The 27,485-nt window shown below is 34.1% G+C and overlaps 1 protein-coding gene across 1 annotated transcript; it reads right to left on the bottom strand.

The window, feature by feature from the left end:
- Positions 1 to 19,676: 19,676 nt before the first annotated feature.
- LOC127117990 (plant UBX domain-containing protein 4) lies at positions 19,677 to 23,239 on the bottom strand. The gene is made up of 4 exons (XM_051048121.1): positions 22,698 to 23,239; positions 21,488 to 21,764; positions 20,361 to 20,456; positions 19,677 to 20,242 (listed from the first exon to the last, which is right to left on the bottom strand). The coding sequence occupies exons 1-4, from the start codon at positions 23,162 to 23,164 to the stop codon at positions 19,847 to 19,849; spliced, it is 1,236 nt and encodes a 411-aa protein (XP_050904078.1). The 5' UTR covers positions 23,165 to 23,239; the 3' UTR covers positions 19,677 to 19,846.
- Between the last annotated feature and the right edge of the window lie 4,246 nt (positions 23,240 to 27,485).

Raw genomic sequence — 27,485 nt, 5'->3', positions numbered from 1 at the left:
TCTGCATTTTTCATCGTTGGAGGACTTTCGGACCTCCGATTTCGATTCCTTAAAAAGCTACACGTTCAACAAATTATGACTCATACAATACTATAAATATATAACATTAATTTACAGTTTTAACACAATCCAATCACCATAAATCGAGAATATTCATCAAGACCTAACAATTCCAAAACTATGCAATTTAAGGATTTCAACCTAAACATGTTCCTACCCATTGACCCGATCATACTAATCAATAATAATAAGGATTCCCCCCTTACCTCTTCAACTTGATGGAAACCCTAGCTTCTCCTTACTTTTCCTCTTCCCTTTTCTCTATTTTTGTATAATGATCAAATGAATCCTATTCTCCCTCTCCTCTTACTATTTATATTAGTATTCTATTTGGGCTTAAAGCATAATTCATCTAATTTAATTAATAGGCCCAATAAGACCTAATATTTAAATCTCTCTATTTAATTCAAATAAATTAAACCACTCAATATGCACACCAAGTTAATTAATTCAATTATATCTCATATCAACTAAATAATTAATTAACACGCCAAATTAATTAATATAATCAATTATTACTACCTAACAACCAATTAATTAATTATCACTCCAATTAAATAAAATAAAATATAGTAATAATAATATAAGAATTAAATACTAAAAATTGAGTTGTTACAAAGTTGATCAAAAACAGACTTGGAAATAATTTCACAAATGAAGTTCTATCATACTCAGGTGATCTAGCAACATCAGTACTTGGCCCTTCCGACTTCAAATTAAAATATGTATTAAAATCAAGATAATTGAATTTAACTACACGGTCTTTAAACCTACTTTTAATTCCACCAGGTGTCTGCTCAAGGTTACAGTAGAAGGCCTTGACAAGATCAGGGTTAAACTTTTTGTTCGATCCAATGAACTTAGGAAACTTATGATTGTCAAAAGGCTTATAGAATTTTGACCTTAAATCAATTTCAGCTCTTTTGTCAACATAATACTCAAGTCCAATTGGTTTATTCATAAATTTTTTGAGAGTACAATTTCAGACTATCCTTAGGCAACACATATTTTACCTTGTGGCAAAGGGCATATATAGCTTGATTCTGAGTAGATTGCTTACTTCCCTTCTTGCTCATTCAAGCATCAGATGTTTCTTTACTTGCTTGAATGTTGCTTCTTGCTCTCTTTGGAACAGTAGGAAGTAGAGAGCTTGATGATGAAACATGTCTCTTACCCTTTTGCTTATCTGACAAATCCTTTTGAGGGAAGCTTGAAGACATGATGATGGAGTTTAGAGAGTGAAAACGGGTTTGATGATGATGAATGTGATGAAGATGATATGATATAAATGTTTATGATGATTGATGAGTGATGAAGATTTTCGTGAAAAGGGGTTTTGGAGAGACGAGATGTTTTGAAATGAAATGAAAAGAGATGATGAAATGAATTGAAAAACAAAAACTGAAGAAATTCAAAAAGTAATGTGACTTTTGGGTTTGTGATTCGAATCAAGTAGTAACTGTGATTTGAATCATATTTTTTTTATTGAAAAAGAACTTTGACGTCTTTAGATGGTTTAGCCTTAACTTGAAGCACACAAAATTTATTATTAATCAACAACAAGAATATTATAAGCAAAAATATGCTCAATCATACACCAATTGTATGCAACTCTTATTTCACGTCTGAAGAATATTGTTAAATCCTCATTCATAAGGCTTCATATGAACATGAACTATGATTGTTTTATTATCATTGATTGACACATCTTGTCAATCTCAAATTATTGATTCAACTCTTTAACGGTTATTAGCACTTCAAGGAATCACATTTCTTCCCTTGAATCTTTTGTAATTGTTGAAACTTCAGAGAAAATTGCCAATAGTCACAAACTACCTTCATCTTATTTTTATGATAACATTGGAAGAATAGGTCACTTAGAAGATTCTTTTTGTTTCTATATTTTATCTCTCAAAAACTTTAAGCACATTATCATATAAATGCATGTCCATCTTTAAGTAGGATCAATCAAATACAAACTTTAAGACATAGTCTTAGGTTTCCGGTTACACTACACATACCTCAAATAGTCAGTTCAATCCTGAACAAATAAAAACTTAAAGAGTATCTTAAATACAATTAATGTATGAAGAATACAGCAGTAAGGTTTTACTTTGAGTTAATATATGTAATGCATGTGATGAATGACCAGACATTAGGAAATCAATGTAACATCATTGGAGTTCATTGAATTGCATAAGCTTACATACAAATGGAAAAACTCGTATAGGATCAAAGGAACCATATCCTTAACTTTTGGAGTCGCAATACTTTGATCAAAATCCCCATTCTGATACAAACTGTTGGGTGAGAATATGGACACAAAAGGTCTAGAAGGGAGTTGAATAGACTTGTCCCCAATTATACAATTTCAAAAACATTGTAGATCCCAAAAAAAAATAGAGATTTTAAGAAATGCAGAAGCAAATACAACACTAAGAGAACTTGGAAGCATCTCAATGAATTAATACCGACTGAAATATTATAAGATATCACTAAGGACTTGCTACTTCTAATACAAGACAACTAAAGTTGCTTTAAATAAATTGATTTAAAAACACCTTACGTAAATACTTATTCAAGGCATAATGGGATTATGATGATCTAATAAGATTGATGCATCACATACCTAAGCTTACAAATTAAATCTCTATAAGCACGACCTAACCTAAATGACATGCAAAAGATGCAATAATGCACTAATGCAATAGAAATATTAATGAATTTTGGAAAATTAAAGGACTTAAGGGAAGAGAGAAAAGATACACTGAGATATATAGTGGATCGGAGTCCGTTCTCCCTTTTTCTAATCTACTTTTCAATGGTGTTGAAAACCATCAAAAAATAATCATGATCTTCCACTATTTTGATAAGTTTGATACAGGCATTTTGATTATAATGAACTATCATACGATAATTCCCTCTATTGATGCAGACACTCAAATTTCTAAGAAAAACAAGATCCCTAAAGATCTTGATCCAGTAACCTTGTTATCCACAATAACCTACTTTAAATATTTGTGTGTGGAAATCCACTAAATACCATTAATTTCTTGTCTGAGCGGTTTACATTAGCTAAATAGTGATTGGATAACTCCCAACTTTATCTTCGGCCAGCCCTTCCATAATCTCACCAAAGTTTGACACCTTCCAACTCCGCCTTACAAACAATCTGTACTAGGCTTCACCCAAATCTTCCATGGAGTATAATGAAACTATATTCTTGATATATATCAATAAGATCCAAACAACATCCAAGAAATGATACATGCACCTGTTACGAAAAACAAACTTCACAGAAAAACATTAGATACCCTAATGTACCACTAGTCTCCCTCAATACTCAATACTCAATCTTTAGAGATGAAGGTCCACAACGACGAAAAGTGACTAAGGATGAAGATGATGAACAGTGCCAATGGGATTTCAGAAACCCTTTATTTCACATTGTGTTAGTAAAGGAATTATATCAACCATTGATATCATGAGCTTGATCAACCATAAATCACTACAAGATTGATCAACTCACTCTTTATAGTTTCCCTAAAAGAACAAAAAAAAATTGCACAAGAACAAAGTGCGACAAAAAGAAGTGAATCTGACCTGGATTAACACTCAAGAAGTTATTCTAGAAAACAAGATAAATATTGAAGGTGCTATAAATAAACACACTAGAGAAGAGAAAACAAATGAACATTTTTTTCTCTACGGGTTTCACCCACATAGTCTCACTCACTCATTTTCTTTCATCAAAGAAATAATTATTCAAATCTAAGGTGGACAATTGGATTTGTGAAGTTGTGATTCGAGTCAAGAAGGAATCATGATTTAATTCATAAGGTGTTATGATTCGAGTCAAATTAAATTAATGGTTTGATTCAGACTGAGCAGGGCCAAATCCAAGCTTCATGGATAATTGTGATTCTAGTCAGGATTACAAAATGATTCGAGTCACATGAGGATTGTGATTCGAGTTAGGTTGATTTCGTGATTCAATTCAAACCGTCCAGAGGAAAATCCCAATTTTCACAATGTCCATGATTCGATTCAAACATAACACTTAATTTGAATCAAATGACTTTCACCTAAATTTAGAACTTCTAAGTTATGATTCAAGTAACACCTAATGAAACAACAAAAGGAATCCATTTTCTATGCTAAAAAAGGAATAATATCATGGATCAACACTATAATTTTATTCAGTAATATGGGTTTTGAATGGTACAAAGCTAAATGGACGAAGCGGATACCATAGAACTCAAAATAAGATGAGAAAGAATAACAGGAAAATTATAAATAAGCAAATAAGCAATATCATATACAGTCAAATTAACAAAAAACATCTAAACAAAGAAACAATACCATACAATAATGTGATTATACTTTCACTAGGGACGTTTTATTAGAAAGAAAATAGTTGGAATCAGAAAGGGAAAGAGAAATGAAACAAAAAAGGAAATCGTAGTTGGCAGGCTGCTACGGCCTGTAGCCTGTGCTATGGCCATCCATAGTAAGCTTCTTGATTTTGTATGGTGAAAGTTTTCCTTTTTTTCAAACTTTTAGGTTTTTTGCTCCTCTCGGCTTCTCTTTTGTATTGGACGCTTTTTCTAGCCTAAAAACTGAGAAAACATACTAGCATATATAAAAAGGGATAAAAGAAAGGATTAAAGCGCCTTAAATACCAATTCAACTATGGTTTTGTACCTAAGTCTCTTCATCACATTTTCTTTTCTTTTCATACAGAACAATCTAATTAAAACAATAGAATAATGATAATTATCACATACATATGAGGTTAACTGAGGAATTAATATTACTTTTAACTTACTCATAATACATAAGTGAGCTAACGTTTGGGAAGGGCGGTCTTTTGAGGGTGAGCTCGACTTGCTATCCACACATATAATTTCACACAGTTTTTGGCATCAGGGATCAACCACAGTTGGGTTGAATAATCGGGTGAAGGTTACCCAACTTAGTAGGTTTAGTTGCCTTTTACTAGGAATTTTTTATTTTTCAATTTTTTTTCCAATTTTTTTTCTAGTTAACCAAAAATAGTATGTGAATCAAAATTATGCATGACTATTTTAAATAAACAATTCAGTAAACAATTCTAAAATTTTTGGAATCTACAGTACAAAGCAAGTTAAATCGATATCCTATTCGGGAGATTTTAAGTATTCAGGTAATACCTATTTTATCAAATTTTCCAGTGATCCTTAAACTTAACTTCTCATCCCTCAGATTCTATTTACTTTCTCGGTAGAATTGCAACCACAAGCTTTAAAAAAAGTTCAAAATGGTTCAAATTGGAGAGAATTTAACAGTTATACACAATCAAACTAAAACAAAACGAAACAAAGTAAAGTAAAAGAAAATAACAAGCTATAAAGGAAATATCCGCTTTTATAACTTACCCAATTCCTTATTAGAATTTATAGTCACATATAGTTTGATCCGTTGTCCCACACGGGTCAAAAACGAGTAATAATATATAGTAAACGGAAAGCGACACCTCGAGTATCGTATCGCAAGGATTCTTGTATTATTGTTAACCTAATGAAATCGATTTAAGGGGGATTTATGTTTTAGTGATCTATTTAGAAAACAAAGCAAAAAAGTGATTAAAAAAAGTGATTATAAAATAAGTCAATCTACTGTTTTCGGTTTCCGGCTAATCACTGGTTTTTATCTATCAATTCCCTAAGTGGCTTTGATCTCTATTCGATTCAATTTCGATTGACAAGTGCGATAGATATATGGCAAATTTATATTCCTATATTCTGAATTAAGCAAACGGTTGAATACAATCATGAATTAAGCAAACACGATTTACAAATGCAATTTAACGATAAAGCGACGAAAATGGTGATTAACAGTTAGGAATGCAACCATACGAATTTAATCAAAATTATTCCATAAAATACAGATTAAGCAAATGAAATTTCATAGAATAAAATTGAAAGAGAACAAAATTAAACTAATAGAATAAAAACCTCAAAGCCTTGGAAATTCGGTTACAGTAGATTGACTCTAGAAGATTAGTTCCTCTTCATGATCGCACAAAAGCAAAAATTTATCATGAATAAGGTGTAAAATGCTATAGTGCAATGGCTGCTTCTTTTAAACAAAATAAGGGTTGTACTTATAATTCAAACTGGGTCGGAAAACCTAAATTCGGCCCAATAAATGGCCCAAAAGAAATTATTTTCTAAAGTATGAAACTTCAATGAATTATTTAAGACTTTTGCACTCTGAATCAGCTTTTGACTTCAACATAAATGTTGTAGATATTTCTCTTATCTTTCCAACGCATGTCAGAACGCGCAAAACATAATTAAGTAGTTTAAGTTATGATCCGAAGAGTAGACATATATCAAATAACCGCTAAAACTAAAAATAGCAAACGAAAATAGATTAAAGGCAAACATGAACTTAAATCTAAAAACATAATAAAATAGTAAAATACATAAAATAAACTACATAAATGCCTAAGTACGATTATAGAAGAATGTGCATCAAAATGCACTGATCACTTACCCAATTCCTTATTAGAATTTATAGTCACATATAGTTTGGTAGAAGGTGGTGGTTTTTGTGTAATTTTATTTTTATTCCTACAAAAATAAATACACAAGGAAAATAAAACACATTATTTTGTGAGTTGTCTTCCAAGGAACGCTTCTTTAAGATCATTAACTTGACTGTTTGACCCTCGTTATCAAGAAGGTGCTTCCTTAAAACTTGAATCACTAACATTTTTCTTAACAACTTCAGGGATACATTTCAACATAACTAACAATTTCCCAAACTCTTTACCATTATCTTTCATTATTTTGTGAGGGGGTTCAAATATGAGGTCCTATGGTAGATGTTTCTTTTTCAATTCTGGAATTGCCCCATATGCTAGCACTTCATATTGAAGGGTAGGATTTTTAACTGAAAATTTTCCATACGCCTTATTTTCACCTTCCTACTTTGTGAATTTGTCCTCTTTGACATCTTGATCAGTTATATTAAGACTTAAGCAAGATTCTTTAAAGGAATGATCACTACTATAAATAATATATTTCATGACAAAGCTTTCATCTCAGCCAACAAAAAATCGAGGTATAATTCCCCGACGCGCCATTTTTATTTATTTAAAATACCATGTATTCCCTCAGATTTTTAAAATAACCGAGGGGAAAACTAATTCAAAACATGCTTCGAATCCCAGAAAGTGCAATTTATGTTTTTATTTCATAAAAGTGATGTCTTTCTTTTTTTCTTTTTTAGTTCTTTTAATTGGCTGTATTTGTAAAACAATATGGAGTATACAAGATGTTTTGGTGATGAAGAACACATGTGGGAACATATGTCCCAGTATGTGTACAACATATGGCCCTTGTTAGCTAGCCAATATTATAGGTGTTCTGCGTGCATTTTTATGGTTGTTTAAATCAGATTTGTTGCAGATTTGTTGCAATGCATTTATGTTGATTTATTTGATTAGATTTGATGTAATTCATTCAATTTTAAATTGGAGGTTTAAATTTGAACTTGAATCATAACAAATCATATATTTTGGTGATCTTTAAGGAAAAATAAATCACAACCAAATCTCATATATTTCTATACGTGATCAAGGAGGAAAGCCCAGAAGAAGCATTGTTGTTTAAGGAGACTCAAACCTCACATTTGAGGGTGCAATTTTTGAAGATTCTTTGTGTTAGGTTTTTCTTTTGAGTCTTTGTTTGTGTGTTTTTTTTGCGCCACTCTAGAGTTTTCATTCATATCATAAAGCATAGAGTTTGGTTCTTTAGCTGAGTTGTAATTCAATATCAATATTTTGTTTTATTTAGTTAATCACTTAGGATTAGTGATTGAGAGAAAGTGAGATGGGTTCGCATATTTATGGGAAGACCTAAATAGAAAGTCACTACAATTAGGAAGGCATATAACATCATGGGGTTGGTGTTCTAATAAGATAAATTGTACTGATTCAAAGTAGTGAATTTCCTTTCTTTGATAAAGTATCCTCTAGACATATGTGTGGTTTCACTGAACTGGGTTACCAATCTCTTGTGTTATTTTATCGCTTTCTGCATTGTTCATCTTGTTTATCATTATCTGTCAAATCTGGTATAAAATGTTCAACACATTGGCCTAAGAATATGGTCTAACATTTATCCCCTTAGAGTAGAATTTCAATTGACATCAAAGCAGACACCCTATTTTGTTTGGGTGAGCTCCAGGAAAGATATTTTCTATTTAAATGGACAACACTAAGGATGGAGGTTCAGTCAATAAGCCAACTGTTTTGGATGACACAAATTATGACTAAGGATGGTTGCTTTTCTCAAATCCATGGACAATAAAACTTGGAAGGTTGTGATCAATGGGTGGAAACATTCTATGATTATTTATAAAGAATGAACATCAAGCTTAAAGCACGAGGTTGGCTGGACAAGTGTTGGAGATGATGAATCTCTTTGAAATTCAAAGGCTTTAAATGTTATCTTCAATAGTGTGGACAAGAACATGTTTAGATTGATCAACACGTGGGCTGAAGCTAAAGAGGCATGGGAGATTCTCAAGATTGCTCGTGAAGGCACATCCAAAGTGTGTATGTCAAGGTTGCAGCTCATCACTACTAAGTTTAAAAATATGATAATGATGAATCCATATTTGACTTCAACATTCGTCTTTATAATATAGCCAACAACTCATTTGCCTTGGGAGAGAAAATGTCAAAGGAGAAGCTGGTCAGAAAAATCCCCATATCCTTCGCCTCAGAAGTTTGATATGAAGGTTACAACCAATGAAGAAGCTCAAGATTTAAGCACCTTGAATGTTGATGAATTTATTGGATACCTTTAAACCTTTGAAGTTGCTATAAGTGGAAGAAAAATAAAGAAGAACAAAGATGTTACTTTTATATCCAATACCCAAGATAATGATGATCATGGTAAGAAGGATACTAAAGAAAACTTTTCAGATGTTATAGCTCTTGTGGGATAAAATTTAATAAATTCTTGAAATGGATAGACAGACAATGGAGGATAACAGAGTAATCATATATATATATATATATATATATATATATATATATATATAGAGAGAGAGAGAGAGAGAGAGAGATGTCAAAAACATAATAATAAAAGAAAAAAATTATAATAGGTTTTATTTTAAAACCTAGTAAACTCGTGTGGATACCAACATATTTTAATATATTAACTAATTCAAATAAAACTTACCAAATTTTTTAAATATCTGATACAAATCCATATTTTTATATCGAACCTCTTAAAAAGTGTGGTAAAAAAATATTTAAGAAATGAGATAATATCAACAAAAAAATTAATAATTCAATATAATCCCATAATTTTGTTACAAGCAATTAAGAAAATTTGGTAAAAATTTATGAATTATTTAAAAAATCCAATTTTAAATATCATATAAAAAATCAAAAATTGAAGAGAATATTTGTAAACATTTTATATTTTTAGTCAAACAAATACCTAACTTTTTGAAGAAAAAAATAATTGTATTAATTTAAAATTATTATGATTAAATTATTGGTAACATAGGAGTTTCAGGAACTTGGGTGTGTCAGATATATTCCTCCAAGGGAATTTCTTATCCCACCCTATGGGATGAAATAATATCCTATTGAAAATCTAAAACGGCCATTAGATTTCGGAGATGCATCTCCATACACACCTGGTTAAAAACAAAACGTTAACTAATTCGGAGATGTATCTCCGAAATATTTTAAAATATACACCATGAATCTCACTCTAAAAGGAATTTTACATATTTATTATTCCGGAGATGCATCTCTGTTTAGGATTTACGGAGATGTATCTTCGTACCTTATCAGAACAGTGCAAATTATGTTTGTTTTATGGTTACGCATATGAAAGTGGTGATTTATAAATGTTAAGAACCCTGTTCTGTGATGATATTTAAACCATACAATTGATATGCGAAAAATGACATATATAAATTCAAATGGTCAAAAAATAACATATATAAATAAACTCAAAATACACAATAAAGTAGAATGAAGTGAAAATAAAATACAATTCATAATGAATCCAAGGTACAACCACTATAAACTATTGCGTATGTTGGATTACAACTCATTTGGCTCCTCGTGCTCCTTGGTATCCATAACCCCCCTATCATCTTACATTGTCTCTGGTACATCAGTGCCTCCATCATAATAACATCTAGGACCTGCCTCACCTCATACCCATCAGTAAAGATATCTTTTTTGATGCTTACTTGCACAATCTCCACTATGCGGCGACATCTAGGAAAGACATGATGAGCATGATTTAACTTTGTCTGCTCCTCCCCTAGTATCTCCGGATGAGCTAGCCTTGGTGGATCTTCTGGATCAGCCTACACCATATACAAATGTGACACCGTGAAGAACCACCTAATGTACCCATCGATGTAGCTGCAGTCGCTCTCAGCTATGGTACTTTGTGCCTCCTCCGATACCAAATGACTAAGATAATCACCAAACATGGCATTCATCTTTCTACATGTCATAGCAGGAGAAACAGATACAACACGGTGTTTGGGAATAGTTTAAGTGTAGCCAAACTTTCGTATGACGCGCTCTGACAAATGAGAAAATGTGAGATGTGAGTCGTAAGCCAATCATCCCGAGTATAGCATTATGTCGTCAAATGGACGCGTCTCACGGTGATCGACATAGTTGTTGAAGTGCATATCCTCGACAACTAAACGGTCAAGATACACTTTGAACGTATCTATCATCGGGTTCCCTTTGAGTGGGGAAAATGCAGAAACACACGACATATCCTTAGTGTAATTCAATACACGGCCAATCGAAGATACGTGGGAAGTGTTGGAGGATCTAAGCCTTAAAAGTGTTGGCACATACGAATTATCAGTAAATGTGTTGCAAAATACAATGAAAATGACACAGAAGCATTAAAATACCAATAACCACTACCGTCAATAGTTTGATGTTTCATATGACTTGCTTCGTCTTCCACCTACAATCATCTGATAACTTCGAGTACAAGTAGACTAAACAAGCGGCCCCCCAGTTGTACTCATGGATCCGCTCGAAGTCCTCGAAGTACTGTAGGTAGACCACATATGTATAAGTGACACTCTTGTCCATAAAAATAGCAGTGCCAACCAAATATAGTTGATATGCTCTCATAGCATACACTCTATGGAGCCCCACCTACTCGTCATCGCCTCTATCTTCCTCAACTCTAAGGATCTCATATGTATATACCTTTTTCAGGAATTCAAACCTAGCATGAGCCCCTCTGGTTTTTTCAAACTCCCTCATGGCAACCTCTGGGTCAAGTTCCAGATAGTCTATCATCATCTCGAGTGCCTCGTCTATGTTAATCCTCTCATGATCTAGAAGTTTATCCCTAACCGAAAGATGCAGTAAATACGACACATTATCGAGTGTGATAGACAACTCACGAAACGGGAGATGAAATGACGAGATATTGGTGTGCCATCTCTCCATGAATGCATTAAGCATCCCATGGTTGATCGTAACATAATCGGTCATGCACAAGTCATTCATCCCATATAGGGACAAGGAAACCTGAAACCACTCCTCATTTAGCTGAGGCAAACCAGTAATCTTTCGCCCATTATTAATAAACATCAGCGAAACACGGTCCTACAGAAAAATAAATATATTTCAGAAACTTGTAATATAATAATAAACGTAATTTAAAAAGAAAGAATTCAACTAACTTTACATATTTGTCTCATATATGTCTAACGGTATGGCCTGGGTACAGAGGCAACAATAACAACTCTACAGGGCCTCCTCCAAGTACTAGAGGTGACATTGGCTCATCATCCTCAGCAGCCTCATGAATCGGAGGTTGAACTGACTCATCAGCATGAGGTCCCTCCGGTACCTGGGGTGGCACTGGTGCCTCAGGTACCATCGGTGACTCGGGTACCTCTGGTGCCTGAATAGGTGAAACTTGTCGCCTACGGGAGGATGGAGACAGTGAAGTGTTAGTATGTGACACTCGTCTCCTATGAGAAAAAGAAGTTGGAGAAGCATGAGCCTCAGAAGTCGATGTATCCACATGAGTCAGGCTAGTTTGAACAGGAGCCTCTGAAACCTGACTCTTCTCCCTCTAATCTGATGCATGTTATGCAATTCTCTCGTGCCTCAGTTTGTCATCTCTATCAGCCATAATGCATGTAAGTAAACCAGACAATTAGTACAAGCAAACCTAAAAGCAAGAAAAGCAACAACAAAAAGCAGACTGATAATTTACAGAGATGCATCTCCAGTTACTGTGCAATCGAAACATTGAAAAATTCCGGAGATGCATCTCCAGAATTTTCTTCAACTTTTCAGGTTTGTCAATGGCGGCAATGCAGACTATCAAACCCCAAAAATAATGGTTTGATAGTTATTTTCAACCAACAAACATGTTTTAAAGTATGTATAAAGTATCATTCATGCAATTTCTACTCATTTCTTACCTAAATCATCAATTTCTACTTATTTATATAAAAACTTTTCAAAAAATATCAAAAACTTGCAAATCTAAAATTTATTTCAGTGTTGAATGATGTCTTTGTTGTACTTGATGTTTATTAAAGAACATTTGAGTTTGGTTGTTTGATTTTGGACTTGGTTGATGGAAGAATCTTTAAGAGAATTTGAGAAAAATTTGTGTTTTTTGAAAATAAGGAAAGAGAATGGGTACGACGGAATTTAAACTCTAATACCATATGGAGATTCATCTTTAAAATAATTTTTAAAATGCATTTTCAAAATTTTATAACTATAATTTAAATTTTTATTTACTTAGAGTGGGTTCCGAGATTCTTCTCAAAAAAAAAATAAGTATTTTTATATTTTTCGCTATCTAAGTCCATGAGGTATCCATTCCTGTGAGTAAAAGTATTTTAATTTAATTTTTAAAAGGAATTCAAATTTGCACAAAGAAAACATATTTCTTACATTATCTATCGCTAGTGAATAGCCGGACCAAACAACTTGTTAACTGAATGACAAGAGATATTATAAAGAATGTAATTCTTTGAGTGGGAAAAATTGAACTTGTTGAATGAATGGGAAGACATTAAAAAAATGTAATTTTTATTGGGAAAAACTGAATGCCGTTTTCTCTCCGTTCTACAAAACCGCACAAGGTTAAACTGTCTCTATTTATAAGACTGCAATTAAGGAAAGCTAAATGATATATATGAAAATAAAAAATCAACTTCTAAAATTGATTATATGAGACTAAAGACAGCATTACATTGTAGGTAGAAATTCCAAACACACTTTGTCATGCTCAACCTTAAATGATATCAATTTCTAAGGTGATTATTACCTCGAATTTATAAATATATTTATAAGTAAATATCAATAAATATAAATTAATTTAATATCTTTATTTCAAAAGTATTCTTATATTAATTATTTAATATTGTTAGTAGAGCATAATTTCTTTGAGGGTATACTTTTGTTTATAAATCAGACCGGAATAGTATTAAAATGGTATATTTTTAATAATAAATTCTTCAACTGACTTTGTTGAGAGTTTAGAAAAACATGCGAGGAGACGAATTTATAATAAATAAAAAATTAAAAATAATAGAGTTTTGAGATGAAAAAGCAGGAAAGAATTATTTTATTTTATAATTATGGATGCTCAAATTAGATGTTTATTTAAATTGTTCATATCTAAATTTATATTTGTTTAATTATTAATATAATTTTAACTAAATTCATATTTTTGAATATGTTATTAATTTTAATCAAATGTATATTTTGAACATTCATATCAAAAATAAAAATCAAATTGATTTTTTATAAAAAGAAAATTTTCAAAAAACAAATATTTTTTAGGGAAAAAGATTTAAATTGTTTTTCAATAAATAAATAAAACAATAGTGTTTTTTCCAAAATAAAAAAAAATGATATTTTTTTGAAAGAAGAAGTCTTTTTATGAAAATAAAAAATCTCTTGCAAAAAAAATGATTTTAAAAAAATTAAACAAAACTAATTATAAAATTGATTATAATATAATCAGTTAATAATTGATTTTAATCATTTTACAAAACAGAATCCGATTATAACAATTGATTATAATCCGATTATAACAATCCGATTATAACAATTGATTTTAATAACCGATTATAAATATGGATTATTTATATGAAAATTAAGCATCTATTAGCATCCTTATTCATAAAACAAAAGTTTAAGAGAATTTAAAAATTATATTTAACGGGAGAGAGTTTTGAAGAATATTTATGGATTTCAATAAATTTTTCAAATTTAATATATATTTTTATATTATTTTTAATGATAAAAATATAGCTTAATAATCATGATTCATTTATAATTTTATACAATTTTTTTTTTACAAAATCAAATATTATACCTAAAAAATAATAGTAAATTTATTTGTTTTTTTCTATGATTCCTCTACTTTCAAAGTCCTTATATCAACCTCTCTCTAAATTGAATCTTGTAGAAAGATAGTTGACAGTCAAACTTGTAATTTTGAAAAAATTAGAGTACGGTTGATATTTTAGCAAAAATTATGATGTTTTTGTAAATAGCAATTAAAACTATGTCTAGAGATATTTGAAGATTGAGTCGGATATAATGTGATTAAATTTAATATCCAACAGTAATAATGTTTGGTTTGGGTTAACGGTTCAATCTGTGGGTCTAAGATTAAACTCAAATCTTAACAGTTCGATTATCATTGGATTGAATTTAATAGAAGACAAAATCTTAGATAAAAAAAATTAGAATAAATTATCTTAATATTGATGAGTTAGATATTGTAAAATTCCAAAAAACCCATATTTCAGAAAAAATTTCAAACTATCCTACATTGAAACATTTATGTCAGTTCAATTGACGATTGTCCTTTAATTTAAAGAGGGGACGTCAATTGGATTGACTTCTGCACCTAGTGTTGTCAATCCAATTGGCGTTTATGTGTTAGGTTTAAGAGGCGTCAATCGGTCTGACACTTATGTGTGTTATGTAATTTTTTTGAAAAATAATGGACATTTTATATAAAAGTCAAAATCGAATCAATTGGTATTAATATTAATATGCATTTACATATGAATACCAAAAACACTAATGTCGTTGATCGGGATGAGCCAACCGACCTCTGGTTCCACATCCCTTAGCTACCCAAACGCGTAGTCATATCCCACGTTGATGATTCACCCCAGATGTTTGAGGATTTGAGGACCCAGAAACATCACCACCATCCACATGAGATTCCCTAAGATATTCAGACAAATCCACGAAGTCCTTGTATACAATGACGCGTTACCGCCATAGCTGAGTTCGTGACTCATGCTAGAGTAGTTGGGATGTGTTTGACTTATTTGAGGGCAACCAGGACGACTGAAAGGCAACATTGGTGTGAATGATGCCTCGAGAAAATGTTGAAATGGTTGTTGTGGTGTTTGGTAGCCATATGGTTGTTGCATGTTTTGGTTTTGTGATGTTTGGACTTCTTGGCTATAGTAGGAGGGTCGATTAGTGTTAAATGATCACTGAGTGTTTTGGCTAAGGTAGCCATGGTAGGGTAATGTGTTAGGTGCATAGCGATTTTGGGTGTTTTGATGATGATCTTCTTGTTGGTGGTGGTACGAGGTATGCTCGTGGTATTGTGGTTGGGTGTTTGGCATGTTAAGGTCGTAGGTTTGTCTGTTTGTGGACCGATAATTTTGATGGGTAGGGGGTTGTGAGTAACCGGTCTGATAATGTTGTAGGGGGTTAGATGTTGAACATTCTTGTGTGTAAGTGATATGTCGTGGGTCGTATAGGTACATATCCTTGGCGAGGAACTTAAATCCAACTGATATGTACCAAGCCATATAATTACGAGTTGGTTTTTCTTCGGTTGGCATCTTCCTAGGTGACTTCCTAGGTGTCTAGCTGCATGGCTATGTCATTGCAGGTCTTCCATGCATGGTCTTGTCAATAGGTTGCATGGCTATGGCGTGCAGCGCAGAATCTCAAGGGAGTGCACAAAAGGCGCCAAACTGACTGATGACCATGTACAAATTTCCAAAGCAGTCGCCAATTGGATTGGCTAGTGTTCTTGCATGCATGGTCTTGTCACGTTCTTCTATTAATGTTCTTACTCAAACCAACACAAGTTCATAGTCTTACTCAAACCAACACAACTTCATTGTCAAACCAACACAACTTCATTATCATACTATGTCATTTGTACTCAAATATATTATCAATGCTCACTGCAACAATGAGACATATGACTCTGATGTATACGGGTTTAGTTTTTGAAACACTGAAATTGTTTGATTTATAATCAAGAGAAATTTAAATTTCTTGCATTTGAAAAAACTAATAGAAACCTATCTATGATCGTTTCCTGTGTCACAAATCACATATTAGAATCCAATTTATTTCGAAAACAATCAATGTAAATTTTATCCGCTAAAGGTGCGAGACGATGAAGATGTCGACTATATGTTTGTTAGTCATGAACATCTGGGTTTCAACTCTATTAAGTTATATATTAATCTCCAACAAACTATACCATCTCAACAATCTCAAATAACTGATCAAGCTGAATTTGATGAATTTAAAGCAGAAGACTCAGATGAAGCCGACGCCGAAGTGGAAGTCGACGTCTTTGACGAAGAAGAAGAAGAAGAAGAAAGTGAGACATATGTTGATCATATGTTGATCATATGTTGAACAACAACCCTGGAGATGATGATCACCGAACGTCATTACCTCTAAGTCATGTATATTATCCGCCTCAACATATGACAAACATGGACTTGCATGACGATGACACAGCCGACGATATTTTTTACAACCCGTATATGCGGTCGGGGGTGAGTTAAAAATGGGAGACACGTTCCGCACTAAAGAATAATGTGTGCGAGCTATCAAAATTTTCACATGGATAACTCTGTTCATTTTAATGTGAAATGCACTGATTCGAGAACGTATGTCATTGAATTTCGTAACGTTCTTTGCATGTTTCGGATGGTTGCGTCTCACAGGAATAAAAGTGATTATTGGCAGATAGCTTCTATAGAACCACCCCACAGTTGCATTGCCATTAGTATTGTACAGGATCACCGAAAATTAAGCGATGAATTGATATATCAAGACATTTTACCGCTTGTTAACAATGACCCACCAGTGAAGGTGAGTATAATAATATCTCATATCGTCACACAATATAATTAGACTCTCTTGTACAAGAAAATATGGATTGCAAGGACAAATATTGTTGAACAAATATTCGGCAACTAGGAGAATTCATACAAAGAATTGCCACAGTTTTATGGGCATTTAAGACATATGCACCGGGAACTGTTGCAATTCTGGAGACATTTCCAGCATTTACGCCAGACGGAACTTGTGTTGGTGAAAATAAAATATTTCACCGACTCTTTTGGGCGTTTCAATCATTCATCAAAGGTTTTGCATTCTGCAAACTTATTATTCAAATTGATGGAACATGGTTATACATAAAATATAAGGGCACATTGCTTATGGTTGTTGCACAAGACGACAACAATAATGTCTTTCCCATTTTCTTTTCTCTGGTTGAAGGTGAAACCGTCGGTGGTTGGGGTTTCTTCCTTAGTCATCTCAGAACACATGTTGCTCCACAAGTCAATCTCTGTTTGATTTCAGACAAACATGTTGCTATTGAGAGTGCTTACAATAACCATGATAATAGATTGCATAATCATCCTTCTACCCATGTCTATTGCATTAGACATATCGCACAAAACTTCATGCGGACAATCAAAGATAAGAACCTTCGCAAAAAAGTGGCGAATGCATGGTATGCTCTACCTCAACCGTCATTTCAACACTACCGTGAAAAAATTAGATTGTCAATTGCAGATGCAAGAAGGTGGGTGAATAACATACCATTGGTGTAGTGGACAATGGCATTTGACGGAGGATGTCAATCGGATCACATAACAACAAACCTTGTGAAATGCATGAACAACATCTTCAAAGGTATTAAAAATCTACCAATAACCGCATTGCCGAGAACAACCTATTTTAGGTTGGCATCGACCTTCACAACCAGAGGCGAAAGATAGAGTGCAATGTTAATTTCATGTCAATTATTCAGTGAATGCTGCATGAAAGTGATGAAAGAGAAAACTATCAAAAATAGCACTCACGCGGTTACAATCTTTAACCAACAAACTTTCAGTGTACAGAAAACAATGAACCATAATGAGAGGAGGCTAAATGTATCCTACGCTGTCAGATTAAACACAAGTTGGTGCGACTGTGACAAGTTTCAGGCCTTGCGTATACCTTGCTCTCATGTCATTGCGGCATGCGCACATACTCGCCAGAACGCTTACAACCATCTATCTGATATTTACAAGGTCATTAGTGTCATGAATGTCTACAACGAAAGCTTCGCGGTGCTAGCAATGGAGGAATATTGACATCCATGTCAAAGGGACATAGTTTGGCACAACGATGAGATGCGAAGAAAGAAAAAAGGACGGACAAACAACACGCTTATTAGAACAAAAATGGACACGGTTGATAAAATGATACGACTATGTAGTATATGTCGTCAATCCGGACACAATCGAAAAAATTATCCCAATCTCGGAGCAACCTCTGCATCATAATTTAGTACCTCCTTTCAATAACCATTGATTTTGATATATTAATAACTTTTCATTACAACAATGTTAACGACAAACATCACCCTAACTTAAACACACTTAAAAACAATAACATTTTCCAACAAGAAACCAGATATCATAAAACGAACATTGATGACAGGTTTAAATAAACAACACATACAACAAATATCAAAACAAATAAAAAATACCTAACCAAAATATTTTTAATTGATTATAACAATCAAATTGATATCATTAGGTCCAACGAATCAACTCCCTCTGTAGTTGCTCGAAACTACAGATGTTCTAGAAGAGCATCCCCATCAAAGACTTGTCTCTCAAATAAATCACTAAATCACTTTCCCATTACGACGACGAAAAACCATTACAGAACACACATATGAGTCTAACCAATTGACGCCACCTCTTAAACATACACCAATTGGATTGATAACACTAAACGAAGAAACCAATCCACTTAGCACCTCTTATTTAAATTAAAGAACAGTCATCAATTGATATGACACCAATGCTTTGACGTTTTTTTTTTAAAGTAGAGTAGATTGGGAAATTATTTGAAATATGGATTATTTTGGAAAAAAAATTAAAAACGGGATTATTTAGGTAAAATATTCTAACATTGTTTTTAAACATGAAGGACTAATTACCATTTTTTAAATCATAGATTAGTTAAGAGACTCTACAATTTAGCCTAAAAATTAAGTAAAATATTCTGATTTCACTTAAAAGGTGAACAAAGATAATAGAACATTTTGTTGTTCTACTTCATTAAGTTTGCATCTTATTAAATCCTAATCTAGAAAAGTTGGAAACTATTTGAGAACACAGTTCAATACTAAAATGTGGAGGTAAACATGAAAGCATCTAAGCAGATATTTTTAAAACACAATATTGTATGATTTGTGACCAAACCAAATTTTGGCACCAGCTTTCCTTGTAAAAAGCCTCAATTTAATCCCGATGGTTCCTCTTCATGAAAGCAATTCAGTATGGAGTATACCAACAAAGTACATTTTGTGAAATTCACAAAAATAGTTTAATCATTGTTTATGCATTAAGATAATTTCAATTTGGTTTGAAATAAAATTGGGAAAACAACCTATAACTTTTGGATAACAACTGAATTGGCTATACCAGCTTGCTCTATAGTCTGGTCCAAATCAGTAAGTTGTTTGGGAGGAAAACCCATTGTCTGCAGTTGGTAACTTCTTGCCCCACCAGTTCTTGATGCATCAATGAATGCTCGAACATCTCTGATTGTATGGCGGTGATTGAAGCGAGAAACCATTCTTGTACCATCAGCTAACCTTAGCTGGATTGAGGTCACTGGTTGGGACTCATCTACAACTAAACCCATTGTTGGCACCGGAACAGTAAATGAGGAAGCACTCGCAGCGGTTTGAGTAGGCTCACTGGCAGCTTCACCACTTGAGCTGCTGTCACCTAAAGTTCTTCCAACCCCTCGAAAAGGAGTATTCCTTGGCTTCACCGGTTCCTAGATATATGTTACCAAAAAGAAAATAGATAAGTAAAAAAGAAAATAGATAAGTAAAAAAGAAAATGTATAAATAGAACACAAACTCAAAGCTGATGAAAGAAAAGAAGAGACATACCGGGTAGTTTTCATCCCGCCTTGTGAGGTTGAGACGAACAGAAGTTTGCCGATCAGCTGGTTCAAGCTCTTTGGGACATTCAGACTTCTTTATGCTCTGCATTGAGGTAAACTAATGAGAAGCATATAATACTTCCAACAAGAAAATGATAGAATCCCAATACCAAAGCTCATCATAGAAGAGATGATTCTCCCCCTCCCTACCTAACCTAAGGATCCAACAAAAAGGATACCTAATGATCCCCTAATTTGGGCTTTTCTTTTCCTATAGCTTCTCTCCTAATCAATTGGTCACGTCAGCAGTTCTCTAGACCATTCTTCAGCGGCTTAGGCCCAAAAGCAGTATCCTTTCATTAACTGCCACTCAAAGAACAACCTTGTTTTCAAGATTGAAATTAGAAATTACACAATGAAGGAGCTATGAAATTTTACAGCTGAGAGCGTGTTCAAAAGATTGTCCAATTTCAGCTCCACATTTGCTAAGTTAGTGAGTACAGCTTACTTAACCACATCATTTTGGTTTTGTGCACTCCTTTTTGTGCCCCCAAAAACAGGGGTTGGGTGCAGAAATAATGACATAGTGAATTCGTTGGCCTAGGTCTTGGCCTGTTATGCCCAGAAGTATACCCACAAACTGACTGCTACCGTGTCTAGCTTCCAATCTCCAGTAACCCCTAGCTCTTCTTTGAATATCTCATAGGTCCGACCAATTGGTAAAATCCCAATTAAAGAGAAGTAAAAATTGTATTATTAACTGACAGAAAAAAACTGCAAAAGAGAATCCCCTATAATGACATAAGACAGCTCTAAGCAAAGAGACTATTCTCTCATTAAAGCAAAAAGATGTTAACCCTCAGACTTGTCCTCCTCCTCCACTCTCCTTATAGTTATATTAATTATCTGGCCATATCCGCAATTATTCTAGAACTTCTCTATTCAGCCTAGTTGCCAAGCTTTTGCCTAAACTTAGTTTCCTATTAGATGCTGGCATCAATAACATTCACGAGTCCAAGCAATAGTTTTCAATAAATTTAAAAGACGTTAAGACAATTGATAAAATTTTAAAAATATGGATAAATAATTTCAAACAAAACTATTGAAAACAAAGTTGATAACAAGTTAAGATACCTCAAGGAATGATGCATTTTGTGGATCTTCCAACCTACGCAAAGGACCATCATTGACAGAAAACCCATTCCTCCAAAAAGTGACCACATGTGTAATTGATTCTACTGGCTGAGGAGCAGATGGCAATGCCTCACCGGAAAGCAACCTGGCTGTTCCAGTAAAACTTCTTGACCTTGAAGAATTTTCAGTAGGAGCATCAACCGCTACCTGTCTAGCCTGATCAAAAATATCATCCACAGTATGGCCACCTCTAGTAGGATCTTGGACAAGCATACCACTGCAACAATGAAGACAAAGGTATATTAAAACTGCTCCTAGCTTATTGAAACTCATCAATTATATCAAATGAAACTAAGCTCTAGTATGAGCTTCTAACTCATTGAAACTCATCAATTATATCAAATGAAACTAAGCTCTAGTATGAGCTTCTAACTCATTGAAACTCATCAATTATATCAATTGAGACTAAGCTCTAGGATGAATTACTACCTCATTGAAACTGTCAATTAAAATAATTTTACAATGCCTCACTAGCCAATAGGTTTTTATAAGCTTATATTAACTAAGATGCACAGACTAATTTCAACATATTTCAACATTTGTTTGATAAATCAAAATTATTTAAAAAGTCTAACCTAACTACTCTAAATATATTCTATATTGAAGAGGAAGACATTAGGCTCTATTAGGGATGAAGATTTTTGAGTGCTAGTTCTATATTTATTTTTTCCGGTCTGTACACAAAGTGGTAATAACAACTCACAACCGGTGAGTACCAGTGTTCGAACCCTAGTAATGACGTTCAACCTAACAATATCGGCTTCTGCCAGATGAATTAGGATTTGCGGACTGGCTAGGTCTATATTTTACTATATATATCTTAAGAAATTGCCGTGTCATTAGATCACAACATATTTTTATCACAACTCACTCATTTTTAGAAACAGTTTATAGCTAGCTAAATATAGAAAAGAAAAACAAACCCTCCCCTCCAAAATGCCCTCCCCAGGCACACCCTAAGATTTTTTTATATACACACACAAAAAAGGGCTTAAGACGTAAGCGAAAACACAAGTTCACAAAACCTAAACCCTAGTTTCGCAATTAGCACATTACAGCACAGAGCATTCACTCGCAATTCCAGAATCAAAATCCATTAAAAAAATTACGAAATTCGATTGTGTAATGCTCCTATCCTGAAATAGATTACCTCTTCTGACCACCAGTGTAATACTCCTGCGGTTCATCAGATTCAGAACCAGAACCCAAATCTTGATCACCTTTAACATCCCTTAGAGTCCGAATCCCACTCTGCCGACTTCCAGACGGTTTCTTCCCAAGAGACCGTCTAGATCGGAGTGCGCGGGAGGGTGGCGGCGACTGAGACCGCGACGGAGATTCCGAAGGTTGAAAATCAGGCGAAAGAGATTCATTAGGTGAAACGGCGTTACCAGTATTGTCGTTTATAGGGATAATCGGAATGGCGGTGTTGTCGTTGTCTAAGAACGTCGAAACGGCAGCGTCTAGATCGAAATTGTGACTCTCGAGGAAGAAAAGTGCTTCTTGTTGAGTGGAAGAAGTGATTTCGATGAATGAGTTGATGAGTGCGGCGTTAGCGTCGGAATTGGGATTCTCACTCTCCATCTCTTTACGAGTTCTCTTCCCTTTCGATTTCATTTTGGTTGTTTCCACGCGTTATAGTATATACTCTCTCACTCAGTTGCTCGCTTTCGTCGGGAAATTAGGCCCACCATGGACAGGTGTTTTCGTTTTATATATATATGCAGGGTAGACTCCTTTCACACGTCACATTAAATTATTGTAATGATATATTTAGAAATATTTGTATACTTAAAGGGAATTTAATTTTTTTTAATTTAAAATATTAGTATATTTTTTAATTAAAATTGTTGATTTATTAGTTTCCATAATTTGTTTAAATGAACAAGTATGTTGTAAAAAAAATACAAACAAATATTGTTATCAAAAGTTAATACATTATTCATCAAATTCAACTAATATTACAAAAGTAAAATAAAAACCGCAAACAAATCATAAACAATCAAAAACAAAAAAGAAAAAAAAACTAAATATTATTAGATGAATTTAGATATCATTTTGTGAAAATTATTATTGATTATATTTCAAAATGCCTTGGTGGAAGGAGGGGTCACCCACTCCACGTGTTCTTCGCTTGATGTCGCTCTTAAATTTTTTTCTTCGTTGTCCATTTTTTGTAGGTCTTAGTTATTTAGGTCTCTGGCCTACACAAAAGAGTTATCTTCAAGGCTTTGTCAGGAATTGAGTGAGTCAGGGAAGCCTTTAGTTATTTGGCCAGCCTCCAGGGTGTTATCTAGTATGAGCTAGAACTTAAAAGTTTGGAGTTAGTTGAAAAAGTTGAAAAGGTAATGGGAAACAAGCTCATTAAATGCACTTCCATCTTTGAAGCGTTTCGTCGCCTCCTTCTGGCACGTGTACTAACGCGATAAGTTAAGGCATGACACAAATTATAGTGCACTTGAGTGCAATCTAGTATGCATGTATTCCCAAACAGGGCTCAAGTCGTCGATTTCGTAATTCTCTTCCCTAAATGATATGCGTCGTTCAATTGCCTCGCCTATAAACATGAGGAGTTGAGTGTTTTGGAAACTTTTTGCAATTATTGGTATTCAAGCCCTTTTGTATTCATTGTCTTAGCAGCGTCGTCATCTCTTTTATGAGAGCATTAATCAAAATGATTTCACTTCCTTAATCAAAGTCTCTACTTTCTTCATTCACTATGCTTCCTTAATTTCACATACCCAGGTACCACCCTAAACTCAAGTTTTCCTTCAACAATTCCTATTTTCTAGTTAGGATGAGTGATAGTACCATTAACTTATTGAGCGATTCTGAGAGTGAAATTTCTTCTATTGTGGGAAGGGGGCATCCCTTGATTCCCATCTTCATCCACTTTCTCATGATCGTATGGATCCATAAATGATATCCCTATCTGATGATTCTAACTTAAAAAAGGGTATCTGAGGATTCCCTGAAGGAAGGAGCTTCTTCATCCAACTCATTAGAGGCCCTTGTGACAAATGTTGGTGGAAAGGTAAATCGTATTGAGGTCCATATGCCTCCTTCTATTTTGACCAAGGAGGAAATACAAGCCATTCAGCGGATGAGAGAAGGCATCGACAATTTCATTCAACTTTCTCTAAGAACCATTGGCCGCGAACCTAGCAATGCTGAAGTAAAGGCCCGCTTGGATCTTTCAGGTAGGTCAGATGTAGTGTCGAAGATCACGTGCGACATACATTCTTAAATCGACCACCTGGCTTAAAAGTTCGTGATGTTAGTCGAGTCGGTCGATGCAGTGAAGTACAACTGGGTGCAGGGCGAGTTGGTGGGTACCCCCGTCTATCTTAAGTACTGAGGTAGAAATAGAAGTTGTTAGCATCGTATTTGGCGATCCTCATACTTGGTCGATTCTTCCACATGGCCTGGGGAGGAGGATATGGAGCACTTTCAATGGTTCTGCAGCTCCTCTTTATGAGTGCTTGTTCACAAGAATAGGGTTGTGGCTACCTTTTTTTGACTTCGAGGTAACCTTTCTGAAGCATTTAAAGGTTGCCCTTTCCCAACTTCATCCAAGGTGTTGTTCCTACATGAGGGTATTCCAACTATGTGTCGAGCATAAATCTTGGAAGTCTTTGCTCAAATTGTTTATTAATATATTGTACATGGTCCTCACTTCTTGGGATGACCATTGCGACCAAGGGCTCATTAGTTTCCACACGAACGTTCCATGGTTCAACTACTTCACTCGAGAAAGGGGTGATTTTATTGGGCGTTTCTTGCTGGTGAAACCCTTCATGCCTGAGGTCCGTCTTACTTTTTGCTACTCCCCTATTGAGTTCTATCGCTTCTGAAGTATTGGTCTTATTCTCATTTTCGTTGGGACGCCTTTTTCTATCGAATTAAACCAAAACTTCTTTCTCCTGATGAGGCAACTATGAAGGAAGACTTGCACGCCTGGTTTCAAGGGATTGGTTATGAAAGAGGGTTTGTTCTAGGTGAGGTGCCCTCTATCGAGGTGAGGAAGAGGTTGATTGATACTTACACCATCGTGGGTGCGATTAACTGGGAAAAAAGAAAAGAGATTTTAGGTGAGGACGGAGTCTTAGAATTTTTTTGATTTTTTTAAAAAAAAATTTTACACACATGATTGCATTTTGCAGATAATATGAACAAGTTAAAGATGTTCTTGTTGGTGTAAGCCCTAGAGGTCAATACTTTTGGTACTTGTATAGAATTATTATTTAATAATAAAAGGCATTTTCTTTATTATGTTTGTTTAATAAAGTTCCTAGAATAGGTAGTCCGTTTAATGTATCAAGTATGACTTAATCATGAGATCACATTAAACATAAGGACACTATTCTTAAAGTATCCGTAGTCGAGCTTTATTGTGAAGTGGGATAACATTAAAGCATTAAGACTATTATGTATATAGACTGATATGGATCATGGATAAGGAGTTATCAAGTCTTAAACATAGGTATGAATATTAAGAGTAATATTTATATGGATTGACCCGCTATGAGAATACTATATAGAATGTTATGCAAAGTGTCATAAGTTATTCTCATGGTGATAATGGTGTATACCACCCTTCGACCTGAAACCACTATGGACCCTAGATGTAGAGTCGAGTGCTTTATTATTGATCAAACATTGTCCGTAACTGGATGACCATAAAGACAGTTGATGGGTACTCCACGAAGCTGTTGGTGTAAGCCCTAGAGGCCAATACTTTTGGTACTTGTATCAAATTATTTATTAATTAGTAAAAGGCTTTTTCTTTATTATGTTTGATTAATAAAATCCCTAGAATAGCTAGTCCGTTTAATGTATCAAGTATGACTTAATCATGAGATCACATTAAACATAAGGACACTATTCTTAAAGTATCCGTAGTCGAGCTTTATTGTGAAGTGGGATAACATTAAAGCATTAAGACTATTATGTTTGTAGACTGATGATCACATCTCATGGATCATGGATAAAGAGTTATCAAGTCTTAAACGTAGGTATAAATATTAAGAGTAATATTTATACCGGATTGACCCGCTATGAGAATAATATATAGAAAGTTATGAAAAGTGTCATAAGTTATTCTCATGGTGATAATGGTGTATACCACTCTTCGACCTGAAACCACTATGGATCCTAGATGTAGAGTCGAGTGCTTTGTTGTTGATCCAACGTTGTCCGTAACTGGATAACCATAAAGACAGTTGATGGGTACTCCACAAAGCATGCTAAGGGACATGAGTGACCTAGATGGAATTTGCCCATCCTGCGTAACAGGATAAATGTCTATGGGCCCAATATTGAACTGGACAAGGATGACACGGTCTATACCTTGTGCTCAATATAGATATAAGGGTAAAGGGGTAATTATACACATAATTATTATCACAGAAGGACTTGTTAGATCACATGACATTTTCGTGACTTGGGTAACACTGATGTGTTGCTAGATACCGCTTACTGTTTATTATGTTAAATGCGTGATTTAATATAATTGTCAACGTCGCGAAAACCTACAGGGTCACACACAAAGGACGGATTGATGAGAGATAGAGTAACTAAGGAACATCGTAAGGTACGGTGTACTTAAGAAGAATACGAAATATGGTAAGGTACCAAATATGGTAAGGTACCAAAATACACTTAAGTGGGCTTTTTAGCTTGAAGCCCACACAAGTGGTTCTATAAATAGAACCCTTGGGTAGAAGTATTGTCACTCAAGTGAACTCAAGTGAAGACTTGGAATTTCGTTTCCCTCTCTCTCTCTCTCTCACTCAAAACCTTCATTCGTACCAGCTAGCACTGAGATTGAAGGAATCCGTTCGTGTGGACTGAGTAGAGACGTTGTCATCGTTCAACGTTCGTGATCGCTCCGTGGATCTGTATCAAAGGTTTTGATCGTTACAAGAGATTTGCACCA

The sequence above is a fragment of the Lathyrus oleraceus genome, chromosome 2 (assembly GCF_024323335.1).
Source record: "Lathyrus oleraceus cultivar Zhongwan6 chromosome 2, CAAS_Psat_ZW6_1.0, whole genome shotgun sequence".
Taxonomy (NCBI): domain Eukaryota; kingdom Viridiplantae; phylum Streptophyta; class Magnoliopsida; order Fabales; family Fabaceae; genus Lathyrus; species Lathyrus oleraceus.
This window is presented reverse-complemented; position numbering and strand designations above follow the sequence as displayed.

Bases quoted from the DNA above. Each gene is read 5' to 3' on its own strand.
- LOC127117990 (XM_051048121.1), bottom strand. From the start codon at position 23,164: ATGAAATCGAAAGGGAAGAGAACTCGTAAAGAGATGGAGAGTGAGAAT. The intron at 20,457-21,487 runs GTATCTTAACTT...ACCTCAATGCAG, and splicing joins AAAATGCATCATTCCTTGAG to AGCATAAAGAAGTCTGAATG. The intron at 20,243-20,360 runs GTATGTCTCTTC...ACATATATCTAG, and splicing joins GGCGGGATGAAAACTACCCG to GAACCGGTGAAGCCAAGGAA.